Source organism: Python bivittatus, unplaced genomic scaffold, assembly GCF_059951505.1.
Source record: "Python bivittatus isolate LINGU-HERP-01145 unplaced genomic scaffold, Pbiv_v1 ctg000500_np1212, whole genome shotgun sequence".
Classification (NCBI taxonomy): domain Eukaryota; kingdom Metazoa; phylum Chordata; class Lepidosauria; order Squamata; family Pythonidae; genus Python; species Python bivittatus.
In genome coordinates, this window is record NW_028277079.1 from 1,019,568 (window position 1) to 1,035,776 (window position 16,209).

The following is a 16,209-nucleotide window of genomic DNA, read 5'->3' on the forward strand; positions in this document are numbered from 1 at the left end:
CCTGGTTTTGCCCATCCAAAGATGCCTCAGGAAGCCCCCAAAACGGGGTTTTAGCAAGATGTCCTCCCCTCCTTGGCTGAACCCAGGAAGAGCCACTCACAGGAAGAGGTTCTCCATGATGTAATGATAGTCGGGCAAACTGCTGTCCGGCAAGTAACAAGCCGCGAAGACGATGATCGCGTTGAGACCTTCCCCGTAGTAACCTGAGAGAGACAGGGGCATCAAGGGAATTGGCGTGTTGAGCTGGCCATGGGTCCCCCATCTCTTCCTTGGTTGCTGAGTACAAGGGCGTCCAGCACCTGACAGACCCGCTCCCTCCTCCTCCAAAGGCGCTTCGCTGGAGACCTCCCGGGGCCTCCCGGCCTCTCACCTCCATGCGTCACCACTTTCATGTATGGCTTGATCATCTGCAGGTCAATGCGGTGCTCCTGCTCCCCAATGATGACTGTCCTCCACAGGCGGCCATTGGGGGCACCACCGTCCTCCCCGCCTCCATCCCCAAACAAGTCTGCACTGTCTCCAGGCATGTTTTTGGCTGTGGCCACGGGAGTGTCATCTGAGGAGGAGAACCCAGGAGGTAACCCTGGCGCTACGAGTCGCCAACACAACTTGGCACGGAATCACAAACTCTTAGGGGCTAGTTTACTGGAAGACTTAACACCGTCTCCAGGATTTAATGCACCTGGGATCCTGCGCACTGACTTCCGAGGCCAGCTGGACTGGCCGGCTACGGACCTCCTCTCCAAAAGATGGGCGATCTGGCCTCTCAGCCTCTGCTTGAGCGCCTTCAGTTAAGGGAGCCGCCTCCTCCCTCCTAACTGATTTCCCTGCCATTGCCCTTGAGGTTGGAAAGTTTTTTTCTAACGTTTAATCGGAAAATGCTTTCCCTGAATCTCTCTGGGGGCACAGAAGTCTTCTGCAGGACATCCTTCTCAAAGCTAAGATCTTTCTCTTTCTGGAAAAACATCTCTTTGTTTCTAGTTGCTGATTCATCCTTTTATGAACTTGTTCCAGTTTGTTTGAATCCCTCCAGGGTCATGCCGAGAACGGGACTCAAAGTATAACTAGACCAGTTCAGAATAAAGTGGCATTATTACTTCACTTGATTTGCGGACTTTGATCAGCTTAAAACTGCATCTGCCATTTTTGCAATTGCACCGCCCTACTGCAAAGTGTACGTTTAATTTCTATTTCCTAAGTAAAGAACTTTGCATTTGCCATTGCTAAATTTCAGCCTCTTACTTTCAGGCCAATTCTCAACAGATGCTTTTGAATTTTATGTCTGTCCTCCGGGGTATTAACTATTCCCACTTCTGTGCCATCTGCAAATTTGATAAGGATTTCTTCCACCTCTTCATCTATCTCATTAACAAAAATACTGAATAATAGAAGGCCTTGCAGTGAACCATGCTGCAACCCACTCAGTACCTCTCTTTAATTTGATGAGGAACCATCGATGACCATTCTCTGAGTTTGATTTTCAAGCTGCCCGGACATCCACTTAAATATCTTGTTATCCAGCCCACACTAGCTAATCAGAATCAGATGTGTTATTTTGTCAAATGCTTTGCTCAAATCAAGATACATTACATCTATAGCATTCCTACAATCTACTAAGAAAGTTATTTGGTATTTATTTTTATAAATATTTTATTAAGATAGTACTCTGTCTTCTGTTTGTTGCCTTGGGTGGCCTCATTCAATCTGCTGAGTTGAGCTGAACATCAACTGGCTGTTCCCTTAACCGTAATCATAGTCTCCATCCACATCAATGGGAGCGGTGAGACTGCCTGGGACACCCTTCTTCCCATTTTCTCACCCTAAATAGTTTTCTCTCAAGCTTTACACCTTTGTACATTTAAGAAGTATGCATTTCTCTTCCCTCCCCATCCTTTTTTACTTGCGTCCCATCTTCTAAACTCTGTATCTGCAGGCAGAAGACGTCCTTCCTTTTGAAAATCACTTTGTGGTCTATCTGTCCTGGCTATTGGAAAGACAGCATCTGCCCGTTCAAGTCAACCCTGGTTTTCAATTCCTCCTGAAGCTTGTTGGTGGGAAGGGAACAGAGGGCCTTCTTAGTAGCCGCTCCTGGGCTTTTGGACTGCAGTTAATCGTCAACACGGTACCGACCCACGTATATGTAGCTATTGGTTTGTTCTCATTCCTGTAATCCCAGATCCCCACTGATGATGATTACCATTGTTACACAATCTAGCCCCAGGTCAGATAGGAAAGAAAGGCAAAGATTGCCTTGAGCCTTCACCTCTATGGTCTTTTTTTTTATATATACAGACACATCCGTGGCACTTTCTTGGGCACCAGCGGCATCCGTGGGACAGCAGGTCAAAAAGGTCAAGATGGCACTCGCGCCGTCAAAGCCCTGACCCTCAATCATCCTGACTCTTTTTACACTCCCCCCACCCCAGACACCCCAGTTGGAAACGGCAGAAACAGAACGTTTTGCCGACTTTCCAGCCTAGCCTGAGATTTCTGGGCCAAGACAAACGCAAAGCAAATCTGGGACGATCCTTTTGCAGGAAAACAACGAAGCAAAAATTAAGCCAAACGGCATAGCCCGGATTTTGACTTGTGCAGAAGAAAATTGGGAGGGAGGGAAAAAAATTGACATTAAAGGGCATCAGGCAGTTCCTTACCATCACCTCGCTTGCAAGCATTTGGATGCATTTTACGGGCTTCGTTCTTTGTATCATTCCTCAGATAGGGCTGCTGAGGGGTTTCCTTGCAATATCGATTATAACTGTACATTGCTTACTAATTGTGCACGACCGCAGTCAGACTGTAACGCGGCCCGGGCTTAGAGGCCGAAGTTTGCCCGGCTGGTGTCGTGCCGGGCCTCGAGGACCAGGACCTTCTCCCGGGGCTTTGGCCAGGGGGAGCGACGCCCCTTTCGGGCGGGTGGGGCTGTTTCTTTTCCGCCCCGTCCGGTCCTTGCCCCCTTGGCCGCCTTGCATTCTTGTCTCTTATTGCATTTCCCCCCCTTTTTGTATTTGCTTGTGAGCCACCCTGAGCCACTGGGGGTCAGGGGGCATACAAATTTAAGAAATAAAATGAAAAAAATAAAAATAAAATAAAGCGACTTGGCTACAGATTTTAAGTGCCTTCTGTGGACAAATCTTGATCTGTGAAGTTGCTCACGAGTAACGTAACTGCTAGCAAACCTCTTCTTGGAAACATCCAACAACCCCACTGGTTATGGGGGCAGCACTACAGAAGCCAAGGCCCGCGTGTCCGCACAGGGAATGCCAAGGGAGCGCCCTGGGATTGTGCCTGTGTCAGTCTTCTTCGTGAGACTGTTGGGTTGAAGTCTGGTATCGGAGCACGGCTTGATACCCAGGACCCCCTTCTCATGATCCTGCAACGCAGGAATAATTGTTCTGGCCTGTATGGGGAGTGCAGAAGGATGTGCCTGACGCTGGTGCACAAAACCTCTATGCCCCACGGAACTCCTTGCCCAGAACAAACTCCATTCCTGCTGTGGGCAAAAACACTTGGACCACAACGCCCACTCTTCTGGAAGGACACCCCAACTAGGAAAACTTGGCAAGGGGAGACCCGGATGTCCTCCTGCAAAACCACAGATCGCCCGTGCTGGCCGCAGCAGCTCCTGACAGGACGCAGAGCTGAAAGAGGTCATCTGCCATCTCTTACCCTCCCATTCCAGCTCGTTCCCGTTCCCCAGGAATTCCAGGGAGTCCGTCTCGTCGGGAGTCTCAATGTCATCCACGTTGATATCCAGGTCATCCGGAGTGTCCAAGAAATCGTCCGACAGGAGTGAGCCTTCACTCTGGTCCAAAGAAATGTTGATTTCGGGAGCGACAAGTGTCTTCCGCTTGTGATGAGCCCCGTTACTAAAATGTAAGGTGCTTGGTGGAGCTGTGGGATTGCAGTACAAAAAAATTAAAAAATGAGGCAGTCCAGAAGAAACGTGTGAGAAAGGTTATTACTGTTATTCAAACAGTAATAATCTTGCAAAAAAATGTAATTATAACAAACAAGTGGTATATAACTGCAGCTTAATATGTTTTTAAAGAACGGCAGAGTTTGGTCAACAGTTTAAAAATTATGATCAGTTTCAAAGAGAGGAGATTTTCACAAGTAGGAAAACCCTTGTAAGATGCACTTTTGACACACTTATGTATAGCTTCTAAACTTTGCTTTTATGACTATGCAAACACCTGCAGATGTCAATGTTCTTCTACGTCTCGATTTATAGCTGGCGCTTACTAAGGGCTCTTGAAATGTCCCAAACTGAGCACCCACCTGTCTGTCTTCAGGCTGTTGTTCCATGAGGTAATGACATTTAATTCAACAAGTACAACATATTTCAACTTTTTCCTAAATTTCATACTGCCACAGAATTCTGGGTGCTCCAAACCTGTCAATACCTCCCTTCTCCTAACCTTGATCTTTGCCAAGATTAAGGCTATCAGCTACTTGCATTTGGGTAACTGAGTGGACACACCCAGAGGTGGGATTCAATACAACAATGCAGCGAAAAGGCCAGTCAACCCAACAGCTAAGTTCATATAACCACTGACCCCCAAACAAGTAAACCATCTTATGAGAAAGCGGCTGGGTTCTCACAGTACACCGAATCCAAAGGTGCTCTTAGCCTAATGGCTCAGGGAAGGCCCAGCCTCAGCCCCCGACCCCAAAGCTTTTGACTCCCAGCAAGGAGCACCTCTCAATTTGCAGGGGGCCAGAAGAGCCTCCAGATGCCTTCCTTGATGCTGGAAAAGCCGGGTGGCCAAAGGATCTGCCCCTCCCACCCACACACTTGCAGGGACGGTGAGCCCTGCTCTTGGCCACCCCACGTTCCCTCCATCAGGAAAGGGGACGGTGTGCAGAGGCAGAGCCGTCCTTGAAGGCTCTCCAGCTGCAAATCCAGCACAGGCCAGAGGAGAACCATGAGCCAGAGGTTCTCCATCCCCGCTAGAGGAATGGCCTCAGGACGTCCACATTTCCACCGAGTGAAAATCCTGTTGTTTTGCTGACCGTCTCCTTCTACTCACCCAAGGCGTTCTCCGATGGGCTTCCCAAGGACTCCATTCCTGCTTCCTCTGGGAGGGGCCTGGAGATGAGACATTGAGGAGGGGGGAGACCAAGGAACAAAAGTTCAGATGCTCTTTCTGAGCAACAGTTGTGGGCTCTTTCCTTCCATAAACAGGGGAATCGTAGATGTACGTTGAAGCAGATGCCTTCAGATAAATGCAGGACTACATCTTTAAGATGCTGCTGAGAGGAAGGCGTGAGGTTGTGGGAAGAGAAGGGAAAATATATTGAAGTGATTAAAGCCCTCTGTTGTGGGGTGTCTTTGGGTCAAAACTCTGACCCACCGAGAAGAGAATATATGTAGCTCAGGGTTGCATTGTGGCAACCACATGTGATTGGACTGTATTTTTTTTTAAATAAATGAATACGTAAAGAATTGTTTCTCTTTTGTTTGGGGAGGGGGTGACACGCCAGCAGAGTCAACTTAGGCATTTTCCAAATTTTTGACATGCCGAGCCCAGAAGGTTCGCCATCACTGTCTTAGCCAGTGGAACAGGCTGACACCGGAGGCAGTGAGTTTTCCTTCACAAGAAATCTCCAAGCAGAGGCTGGATGACTGCGGCTTTGCAGTCCGCATCAGGGTGGGCCACTCATGGGGTCTCGACAGGCGAGAGTGAAGACAAACACGCAGGTTTTCCTCGAGGTGAGTGAGCCCAGAGCGTGTTCTGAACTACTCTTTTATTGGGTATTACAAGTCAGGAAGCAGGTTGTGGGGGCAGGTTGTGGGGGCATATAGCCTTTTATAGTCATGCAACAGCTTTAAGCAACACTATTGGTTTATTCTATGTTTCCTGTATAGCCTGTCATGGTTATACGTTTCCCTACTTGCTTACGTGGCATCAGGTATTTCTCAAGCAGTGATCGCCTTATCGTGCTTTTAGGTGCTTTTATTATCTGGTACCTTCCCTCATCCTAGGTTTCTGGTTCGTGTGCCGGCCACTGGCCTGTCCACACTGCAGAAGCCTGAATCAAGTTTCTGATAAGCAAGCATTTTATTCCAACATCTCCTCCGTTTTTGTTTTAAAAGTAAAACTGGTGGATTCCAACTCTTCGTCAGAGTCTAATATGCGGAGGGATGCTTTTTCCATATTTTCTCCAGACCGTATTGGTTGGTAATGGTGGCGTTCCAGTACCATATTTTCCAAGGCACCTATTTTAGTTTCCACAAATTTTGTTAGGCGAGATAAAATGCAGGGGCCTAATGTACATGCAAGGAGTAGCAATATCAGTGGTCCTGCTATGGTACCTATCAGGGTGGTCAACCATGGGGAAAAGTTGAACCAGGATTGAGACCATCCTTGCTGACCCTCCCTCTCCTTTTTACGTTTATCCAGGCCCTCCCTGAGTTTGGTCATGGAGTCCTGCACTATGCCAGAGTGATCTGCATAGAAGCAACATTCTTCTCTTAAAGCCACACATAACCCCCTCTTTTAAAAAAAGTAAATCAAGGCCTCTTCTGTTCTGCAAGACCACTTCTGAGAGGGAGGTTAGGGATTTTTGTAAGTGAGAGATCGAAGTTTCTATTCTCTCTAAGTCTTCATCGATGGCTGCCCTAAGGTGGTGATATTGGACATACTGATTTGCAAAGGATGCTATCCCAGTTCCTGCTCCTGTTAGGCCAAGTCCTACCAAGAGAGCTACTGTGAGGGTGGAAATGGGTTCACGCTTGTGTCTTATGAGTTCTGACCCTGAGTAAGTGTTGTAAACTTCTTCTTCTGTGTGGTAGTATATGCGTGGCATGACCTGGACAAGGATGCAAAAACCTTTGGTGCTTATTACATGACCATGGGCACAGGCCGTGAGGCCTGTAGAGCAAGCCCACCATCCATCTGTGGGTGGTATGTAAAAGAGTGTTGTATCAACCTCACTATGTGTTGTGTTGCAGTATTGTTTATACTGTGTGGGAACCTGTCCAAGGCAGGTTCCCTTGCCTGAGATTGACTGCAATGTTTGTGAGCCATGTTTCCATCTGCATGCCTTGTCATTCGAGGAAGTGTTGTATGGAGAAACAAGCCCTACAGCCTCATAATATGGGGGTCGAACATCGTAGCAAAACCAGCAGGCTGTAGTAAGGTTGGGATTGGTGTCATTGACCATGTGATAGGTGGCTGTGACGATGTCCCAAAGGGGTTCCCAGGGCGGCTCCGTGAAGGGGACAAAGAATAACCGATGGAAGTAGGCGAACTTTTCCCGGGAGTGGGGGTGGGTTGTGGGGGTGGCTCCCTGCGGTTGGCTGGTATTGTCTTGGGGCCCACCGGTACCGGGGGTTCTATGGGGGTTTGTGTTAGGCGTATAGTAAAAATATTCCCTGGCTCCCCGGTTTTATCATGAACTCGGCCTCCCCAAGTGACCCCTGACTGCCACCCCGTGTGTCGTTTTCCCTCAGTGGTGAAAGAGATTTTAACCGGATTACAATTAACATATGTTCCAAATTGGTTTTGCTCACATCGTACGTTCTCACCAGTCCGTCTGAGTGTAATAAGATCACCTCTGAAAGGGGGGTTCCATGTTATTTCTCCCGTGGAGACGCAGCTCCAGTCCGCACAAAAATAATCGTTTTCCCCACCACACTTCTTCCGGTATGTTGTTGCCCTGACATGGCCGGGGCAGACATAAAGGGGCCATCTCTTGATCCATCTGTGGCTAACCATACCCGGTCTGTTGGGAGAAGTGGTGGTGTCCATCATCACTCCAAAGTCAAAGTACAGGTCAGGAAACCAGGACCCCGGCACCGCCATAGATGAAGTGGAGTTCAGGATGTCTGCGTGTGCGTCCAATACCGCCCACGTTAGGTTCTGGGGTTGATGGGGATTGTGCTGCGCATAGTTAGGTGCGCAGAGGGCAACGCTCAGTAGCTGAAGGGCAACCGGGAACCACAGTATTCTTCCCAATTGAGGCAGATGTGACATTTTGATTGAGGCCCTTCCCTTGGTCTACCTTCTGTTGTCCCTGCTGTCCTCTTCCTCGGCCGTACGTTGAGGGTCAGCTTCCGGAGTGACACCAGTAAGGCCTCTTATGTGGGGAGGAGGAGGGACGTCTTGGGCGTCCGGCGAAAGCGGGAGATGACAAGGACGGACGCAGCGACCAGGGACCCACAGAACCTTATCGGGAAGCTGAATGGCCGCGTAACCTCGACCCCAGGTGATGAGTTGCGCAGGCCCTCTCCAGGCGGGGTCTGGCAGGCAACGATAGTAGACAAGTGGTCGTTGGTGGTCAGCAGCAGGTTGTGAGGCAAAGTGACGACAAGCAGCAGAAGTGGCAGGTAGTCCGGTCAAGTTGAGAAAGTTAAGAGTATAGAGGCAAAGGTTGAGAATGTCTTGCACCGCTGGGAGGCTAGGGGCCCTTTCCCCTTGGTTTCTATATATCTGTCAAGAGCATGTTTTAAGGTCTGATTTGCTCTTTCAATTATGGCTTGACCTTTGCTGTTGTATGGTATGCCGAATTTGTGTGTGATTCCCCATTTCTGGCAAAAGGCGGCAAAAGCACTGCCTGTATAGCCAGGCCCATTGTCTGTTTTAAGTTCTTTTGGGCGTCCCAGCGTTGCAAAGGTTCGAATACAATGATTAATAATGTGTTTAGAGGCTTCACCCTTTGAGGGGTGGCCATGATGAACCCCGAGTAAGTGTCAATGGAAACGTGTAAGTACTTCCATGGGGAAAAGAAGCATATTGGGTAACATCCATTTGCCAAATTTGGTTGCACTCTGTCCCCCTGGGGTTAACTCCCATGGGCACAGAGTGCGCTTGTTTGCTACAGGTGGGGCATTGCTGTAAAATTGCAGTGGCCTCTGTAGCAGAAATTTTGAACTGCTTAATGAGCGCCTTTTTATTCTGGTGGAAATAGGAATGACTTTCCCACGGAGTGGGTGAGGAAAAGGCAAAATGAGTGGGGAGGAGGATGCAGCCGCGGCCGCAGCGTCGGCCACGCTATTTCCTTCCTGGAGGATACCAGGGAACGGTTGGTGGCTACGAATGTGTGCAACATGGAAAAAATGAGTCCTTTTAGAAATGAGGTGTTGTAAGGACAGAAACAAAGATAGAAGAGTTGGTTCGATAGAGGGGGATAAATAGGCTTGATAAATGGAGGAAATAATTTGGGAAACATAAAAACTGTCGAGAATAAGGTTAAAAGATTGATGAGGAAAGGCCTCAAAAGCAAGGATGGAAGCATAAAGCTCTGCCCGTTGGGCGGAGGATTGTGGAGGGGTGGTTTTTGTGTGCCATTGGCCGTCAATCTGCCAAGCGCAGGCGCCAGATTTTTTGCTGCCGTCGGCGAAGACAGTGACTGCATCATGAATGGGGAAAGGAGACATAGGAGTTTGCCAAATAAAGGGAGTGGTTCTGAGAAGTTGTACCCGAGGGTCTGGTGGTGGATGGCAAGAGACAGTGCCAGGCCAGTCAGCGAGGGCAAACTGAAGGTGGTCGCTGACCGCTAGCAGTGACTCCCATGTGGAGAGAGAGCAAGGAACATAAATGACAGAGGGTTCAACACCAGCTAGGGCCTTAGACCGCAGCCGACCTTTGGTAATAAGGGAAGCAAATTGAGCGGGTTTAGTAGTAAGCGTTGCACGAGGCGTGTGAGACAGGTGGATCCATTCAAGGATTAGCAATGAAGGTGTCACCTGAACCACCGCACCTGTTGGCAGTGTCAGCGTGTTCAGTAGGAGCAAAGAGAAAGGCAAGTTGTCTTTCATGCGATCCACCCATTTGGTACGTAGGGCCTGATTAATTAATTTTACAGCGTCCAATTGTTCCTTTTGCAAAGGGATGACATCTGCAGGTTGCTTTCCTTTAGTTAGTGCCGTGAATAAGGGAGAAAGTTGAATGGTGGAAAGACCTATATAGGGGCGGATCCAGTTGATGGATCCCAAATATTGCTGTAATTGTAGCAAGGTAGGCGCAGGTGGCAATTGAATGTTCGGCAAACAGGGGTTAGCGTGTGATTCAAGCACCTTGTGTCCCAAATAATGAAAAGGTGATGAAAGTTGTACTTTGTCTGGTGCAATATGTAATCCTCCTTGTTGCAATATGTGTTGTAGGTGAGGCAATGTTTTTAAGACAGTACCTTTGGGTCCTGGTGCAGCAACCAGAATGTCATCCATGTAATGATAAACTAAAAATGACGAATATTTATCCCTATAGGGTTGTAAAACCTGCGATACAAAGTATTGACACATGGTGGGGCTGTTCAGCATTCCCTGTGGCAAAACTTTCCATTGATAGCGAGAAGTTGGTTGAGAATTATTGAGCGCAGGTACAGTAAAGGCAAAGATATGTTTATCTTTAGGATGCAAGGGTATAGAGAAAAAGCAATCTTTAAGATCAATGATCATCATATCGTAACTTTGAGGAATCAAATTTGGATTTGGGAGGCCACATTGCAGCGCCCCCATTGGTTTGATAATTGCATTCACCGCCCTAAGGTCATGAAGAAATCTCCATTTACCGGATTTCTTTTTAATTACAAAGACTGGAGTGTTATAAGGGCTTAAAGAGGGCTCAAGGTGCCCATTGTCCAATTGTTCATTGACCAATTGTTTTAATACAGTGAGTTTTTCCACTGTGAGCGGCCATTGATCTATCCAGACTGGAGTTTGAGATTGCAATTCCAGCCGCAAAACAGCTGAAACAGCCATTATTGCAAAATAAGCTTGGTTTGGAATTGGGACATCAAATCTCGTCCCCACAAGTTAGTATGTAAAGGTAAAACTACAGGCTTAATGAAAGCGGTAACAGGGCTTGTGGCTGACGTGACTGAGATCCAATTGCAGCTGATCTGAGCCGTCTGGATCCCTCCTACCCCTCTGACGGATGGGGCAGGGTCAGTAGGCCAATCGGCGGGCCATTCAGCTGAGCAGATGACCGAGACGTCGGCACCGGTATCTAGAAGACCGGAAAAAGAACGTCCATTGAGTTTAAACTTGGCTACTGGCCTTTTGGAGTTGACGTTTTGCTCTATAGTCATACAGTCAGAAAAAGTCTCAAGGGGGATCATTGTCGCCACCACATCTCCCTGTTTGATGGTTACCGGAGAATTAACCATAATTGCCAAGGCAAAATCAGAAAAGGAGTCAGCACTGCGCAAAAAGGGGGCAGCTATGACTCCTTGAGCGGTAAGGTCCAAGTTAGGGAAAACAAGCACCGGCATTTCGGGGGCAATGTCAAAGGCAAGCGAGGCGATATAAAAAGATGATAAACATGAGCGGGTAAAGAATAGGTCACGGTCTCGTCCGCAGTCATCTCTACAGAGTGAGGGGACGGGTCCTCATTGGGTAATTCAGCCTTGGGGGTGGGGCTGGCTGCATGCCCCACAATCAGTTTCCCGAATTCTGCTGACTTTGATTAAAGGACCTGCATTGGTTGGCCCAATGAAATCCTTTTGCATTTTGGACAAACGGTCTTAGGCTTGACTGCCTGTTGGGAGAAACTGCGATGTGCGCCTCCTGGTGCCCTGCACTGAGATTTGAAATGACCAGGTTTCCCGCAATTGAAGCAATTTCCGGCAGGGCGTGACACAGGAAGTGCGTCTTGTGGCGCGAGGGAGGAAGAAGAAGGCGGAAGCAAGGTTGTGGTAATGGCGGAGGCCAGCGCAGCCATTTTGTGGCTGGTGGTTCCGACAATACGACATGCTTGGAGAAAATCAGCCAGGGTGATGCCAGGTTTGTTAGCTATGGGCTGGAGCACCTTTTGACAGTCCGAATTAGCATTTTCATAAGCCAATTTCATACACAGTTCACCTCTAGCATCTACGTTGTCAATTTGGCGTTCTAATGCAACTTGAAGGCGACTAATAAAGGAAGAATAGTCTTCTGTAGGCGATTGAATTATTTTAGAAAAGGTTTGCAAAGGTTTGCCCTGATTGTCATCAACCTTTCGTAAGGCTGCTAAGGCACAATTTTTAATAATAGGAAAAGCAGCTCTATCGGAGTTTTGCTGTTGTGCAATAGTGCTGATGGTGCCAGTCCCCAGGACATCGTCAGCAGTAACATTTTGAGGGAGTCCAGCATTTATGGCAACGGCAGCCTGTTTGCCGTACTCCGAATTCCAAATTACATATTGAGCAGGGGTTAAAATCATGCCAAAAAGCGACTGCCAATCTGCAAGCAGCATTTCCACAGCAGCAGTAGAAAGCGAAGTAAGCAAGCCCATAACATAACGCGACTGCAGGCCATAATCTCTAACAGCACTTTTAATCTCTTTGATTTGTTTGTAATCTATGTGCGTATGCACCGGCTGGCCGGGAGCGCCCGCAGCAGCTCCGGCGGGCACCACCCAGGTCACCGGAAACATTGCACACGCTTCAAGATCCTCAGCAGAGAGTTGACCTGACTGCTGAGCAGTCTGCATAGCTCTGATTATGTGACCCCCCCTTTGAGGTTTTATAGTCAGGGGGGAGCTTGGAGCCATGGGAGCCGTGGGACCATTGGCTGGATCAAGGCACCCAGAACCTGCTGACATGGGAAGTAAAGTGGCCGGAGAATTTTTAACAGAATCATACGGGGGTGGTATGGGTTCTGCCGGCATTTGGTTTTCGAATTTATGGTGAATCATTAAGCATTCCATGACCACACGCCATGAGGTCAGAATTTGGACCGGGGCCCTAGGGGCCGCGTGGAAGTATTCCCCCAATTTTGTCCATGTGGATATTTTCAGTGACCCTTTTTCAGGGTATGATGGACATTGTTGCCAAATGTAAGACAAAAGGCCAATTAATTCTTTGTTTTTCAAACGGGGGAGGGTTTTGCCTCCGTTTGAAGAAATTTTAGAGGAAGATTCGGTTAATTCCCTCAATTCCTTCAGATGCGCTGTCTGTTGTTGAGAGAATTTTCCGCCCATACTTACGAATATCCAGCCGTGTTTCAGACGGGACGAGTGCACAGCTCCCCTCGAGCGAATAAGTAAGGACGGTCCGAGACGCACCTCGTGAAGTCACGCGATCACGTCGGGGTCACCACAATGCGGCTTTGCAGTCCGCATCAGGGTGGGCCACTCATGGGGTCTCGACAGGCGAGAGTGAAGACAAACACGCAGGTTTTCCTCGAGGTGAGTGAGCCCAGAGCGTGTTCTGAACTACTCTTTTATTGGGTATTACAAGTCAGGAAGCAGGTTGTGGGGGCAGGTTGTGGGGGCATATAGCCTTTTATAGTCATGCAACAGCTTTAAGCAACACTATTGGTTTATTCTATGTTTCCTGTATAGCCTGTCATGGTTATACGTTTCCCTACTTGCTTACGTGGCATCAGGTATTTCTCAAGCAGTGATCGCCTTATCGTGCTTTTAGGTGCTTTTATTATCTGGTACCTTCCCTCATCCTAGGTTTCTGGTTCGTGTGCCGGCCACTGGCCTGTCCACACTGCAGAAGCCTGAATCAAGTTTCTGATAAGCAAGCATTTTATTCCAACAGATGACCACTGGACAGAGGTGCGCTGCGCCGGGGTTGGGCTAGACCAGTGTTCCTCAACCTTGCCAACTTTAGGATGGGTGGACTTCAACTCCCAGAATTCCCCAGCCAGCAATTCCCCAGCCAATCAATTTACAGCATAAGATTTTATTGCCGGGGGGGGGGAGACAAACGATTAAATGATGATTCATTTATTTATTTGTGATTTTGATCCTACTCTCTTCCCTATGAATCAGTCATAGCTACTCAGCGCTGAACTGCTGGAAGAAACTGCAGCTATTTAAAGAAATCCCCGCATCTTCTGAACACGTCTCACATCGAGGGCCTCAACCAAAAGCAGAGAACAAGGCTGTTTCTAGTCCTCTGAGTGACCACCAAGAAGTCAATCAACCGTCTTAAAGCGATGGGAATTTCTATTCTCTCCAACTAATATTCTTCTTCACTCTGGGATGTGTAAGTGAAAAAGAACAGTCTGGGGACACCCCCACAGGCAAGAGCCAGCTAGAAACTGCCCCTCCTGCCCAAGAGAGTGCTTCAGGTCTGTTCCTCCCCATCGCTGGGGGCAGGAATCTGATCCTTCGTCTTACTATAAATAGGGCTTGCGTTTGAAACACAGCAGTGGCTGGAATCCTTAACGGCTTCATTAGCTTTTCTAGAAGAAATCTACTTATCCAAAGCTCTTGTGTCCTTGAATGCCTCCGGTGCCTGTCCCCACTCCAGCTTGCTGAGAAAAGCCACACATATTGCAAGCCAGAGGGAGTCCGTTTTCCGGTCAAGCAGGCCAGATTTTGCCTATTTTGCACAAAGCGGGAGGCGGCCAGCCTCCTGCCCATGTTTGGCCATGCCTGAACCTCCGAGCCAGCTGAAGTAAAATAATCTGCGGATTTACTTAGATTATAGGGAAAGCCTCTTCTGGAAGCCGAGGTTTGGTATTATGAAATAGGTTTACTTCACTCTAGGACACAGCTATCTTTAGAACAGGAACAAATGCTATTTCACACTAGCGTCAGTGTCTACACACCTGCACCAAAATGGAGAGGGTGACACCTAAATATGCATCAAATTCTTCCTCCCTTTAAAGCCGCGTTTTCCAAACTTGGCCACTGTAAGATGAGTGGACTTCTGGGAGTTGAAGTCCACTCATCTTACAGCGGCCAAGTTTGGAAAACGCGGCTTTAAAGGTTCTTTAGGGCCTCCCCAGCCGCTCTGCTTCAAAGCCTCCCTAGGTTAGGGGGATCCCCTCATGCAACAGCGAGAAGAGAGCTGGAAAAAGCAGCCCTTGTGCAAAAATTAAAAAGGAATAAATCAAAGAAGAGACTCTTTCCTTGTCGAACCTTTTACGGAAAAGGCGGACATTGCCTGAGCTCCTAATTTCCTGTCTCGGATTTTCACCCCCGCTGTTTCCTCTCTGCTTTCAAAGAGCCAGCTACATCACTTCCACCAAGGCCCGTGAAGGTAGCATGCCCTTAATCGATCTGTTCTATATTCCAACTTATTTTGGCGCAGGTCCTTCCCTCCCCTTTCTTCTGCCGAAATCCAGCTGATCGCCTCCCCATTCCGGGCTGCTCCGATCATGTGACGCGCTGGTCCTTCCGCAGACGGCGCCCGCATGAGTCACCTCCGCCCGGGATGACTCACTGAGCATGCTCCCTGCATCCCAACCTGGAGCCTCCCTGGAGCATCACCGCTCGCCTGGAGCTGAAAAGCAGCCCCACAGCCGCAGAGGCTTCTCCTTCCTCTCCCGGCTTGCTTATTCCCACATCCTTCTTGCTGCCCTCTCGGGACCAGCAGCCTCAGCGGGAGAACCCGTTCTCACCGTGCAGGGTTCCTGACTACACACCGGGAAGCCAGAACCCACCAAGATCCTGCCGGTGTTTACCCCAAGTCTCGCTTTCAAAGAGCGACATCGCTTCCACCAAGACTCTCCTACTGTTCGGTGAAAGTAACATGCCCTGAATCAATCTGTTTTATATTCTAGGTTTTTTTCCCATTCCTTCTGTTGGGAGAGTTAGATTCATAATCGTTCCTTTGCCATAGAAATAGACTTATGCTTGAACTACGTGTTCCAAACAAAGAAAACCTGTTCTAAGCAGATACTGAGTTTCATTGATTTTTATTCTGATTGTTTGCGGGGTGGTGGTGTTTTTATTGTTTTGGGTGCCACCCAGAGTTGTGGTTAAAATATGGGTGGCTCTATAAGTCTTTTAAAATAAATAAATATTCATGAAATAGTCATCATTCTCATTCCTTTTTCTGCATTCTCTTGTCTCCTCCCCAACCATCCATTCATGTCATCTAACAGAATACGTTTTTCTCCTGGATTGCATTCATCCAGAAGTTTGCAATTTCCCCCCCAACTCATCCCCAATTCTTCCCTTGTCGCCATTCACTGGACAGTAACATACAGCTGTCACTGTGTTTGGATCCCTGCCAAATTCAAATGGTAGGGATCCAAACACTCAGCAATTCACAAATCATTCACAAATTCTGACGAAGATTTGAGTCCTTTTGTTCACAACTGAACTTCCTCCACTTCTCTCTCTCTCAGCTCCACTCTTCATTCAGCTCCAGCCTCTCCCTCCCTATATTTCTATGTCTGCTTTTCTTCCCTTTGTTTCAATTCCTTCATTTCTTCACCCTTTATGCCTCTCACATCGCAAATGTCCACATGCCCAGAGACGCTGATCCCTGCCACCCATCTGGCTTTGAGGTTTTCAATGAATGCTTTTTGGTAAG

At 48.2% G+C, this 16,209-nt stretch overlaps 1 protein-coding gene across 4 annotated transcripts in view; it reads right to left on the reverse strand.

The window, feature by feature from the left end:
• The window catches only part of ATCAY (ATCAY kinesin light chain interacting caytaxin), a 35,849-nt gene that overhangs the window by 12,250 nt on the left and 7,390 nt on the right, over positions 1-16,209 (reverse strand). For all 4 annotated transcript variants that reach the window (XR_015797331.1, XM_088147388.1, XM_088147385.1 and 1 more), the window contains exons 3-6: positions 5,034-5,092; positions 3,670-3,894; positions 371-556; positions 101-203 (exon numbers count right to left, since the gene is read on the reverse strand). Coding sequence is in view for 3 of the 4 variants with exons in the window: in XM_088147388.1 (XP_088003514.1) it covers positions 101-203; positions 371-556; positions 3,670-3,894; positions 5,034-5,092 (573 nt within the window). In the remaining variant the exon portion in view is untranslated. The remainder of the gene's footprint in view (positions 1-100; positions 204-370; positions 557-3,669; positions 3,895-5,033; positions 5,093-16,209) is intronic.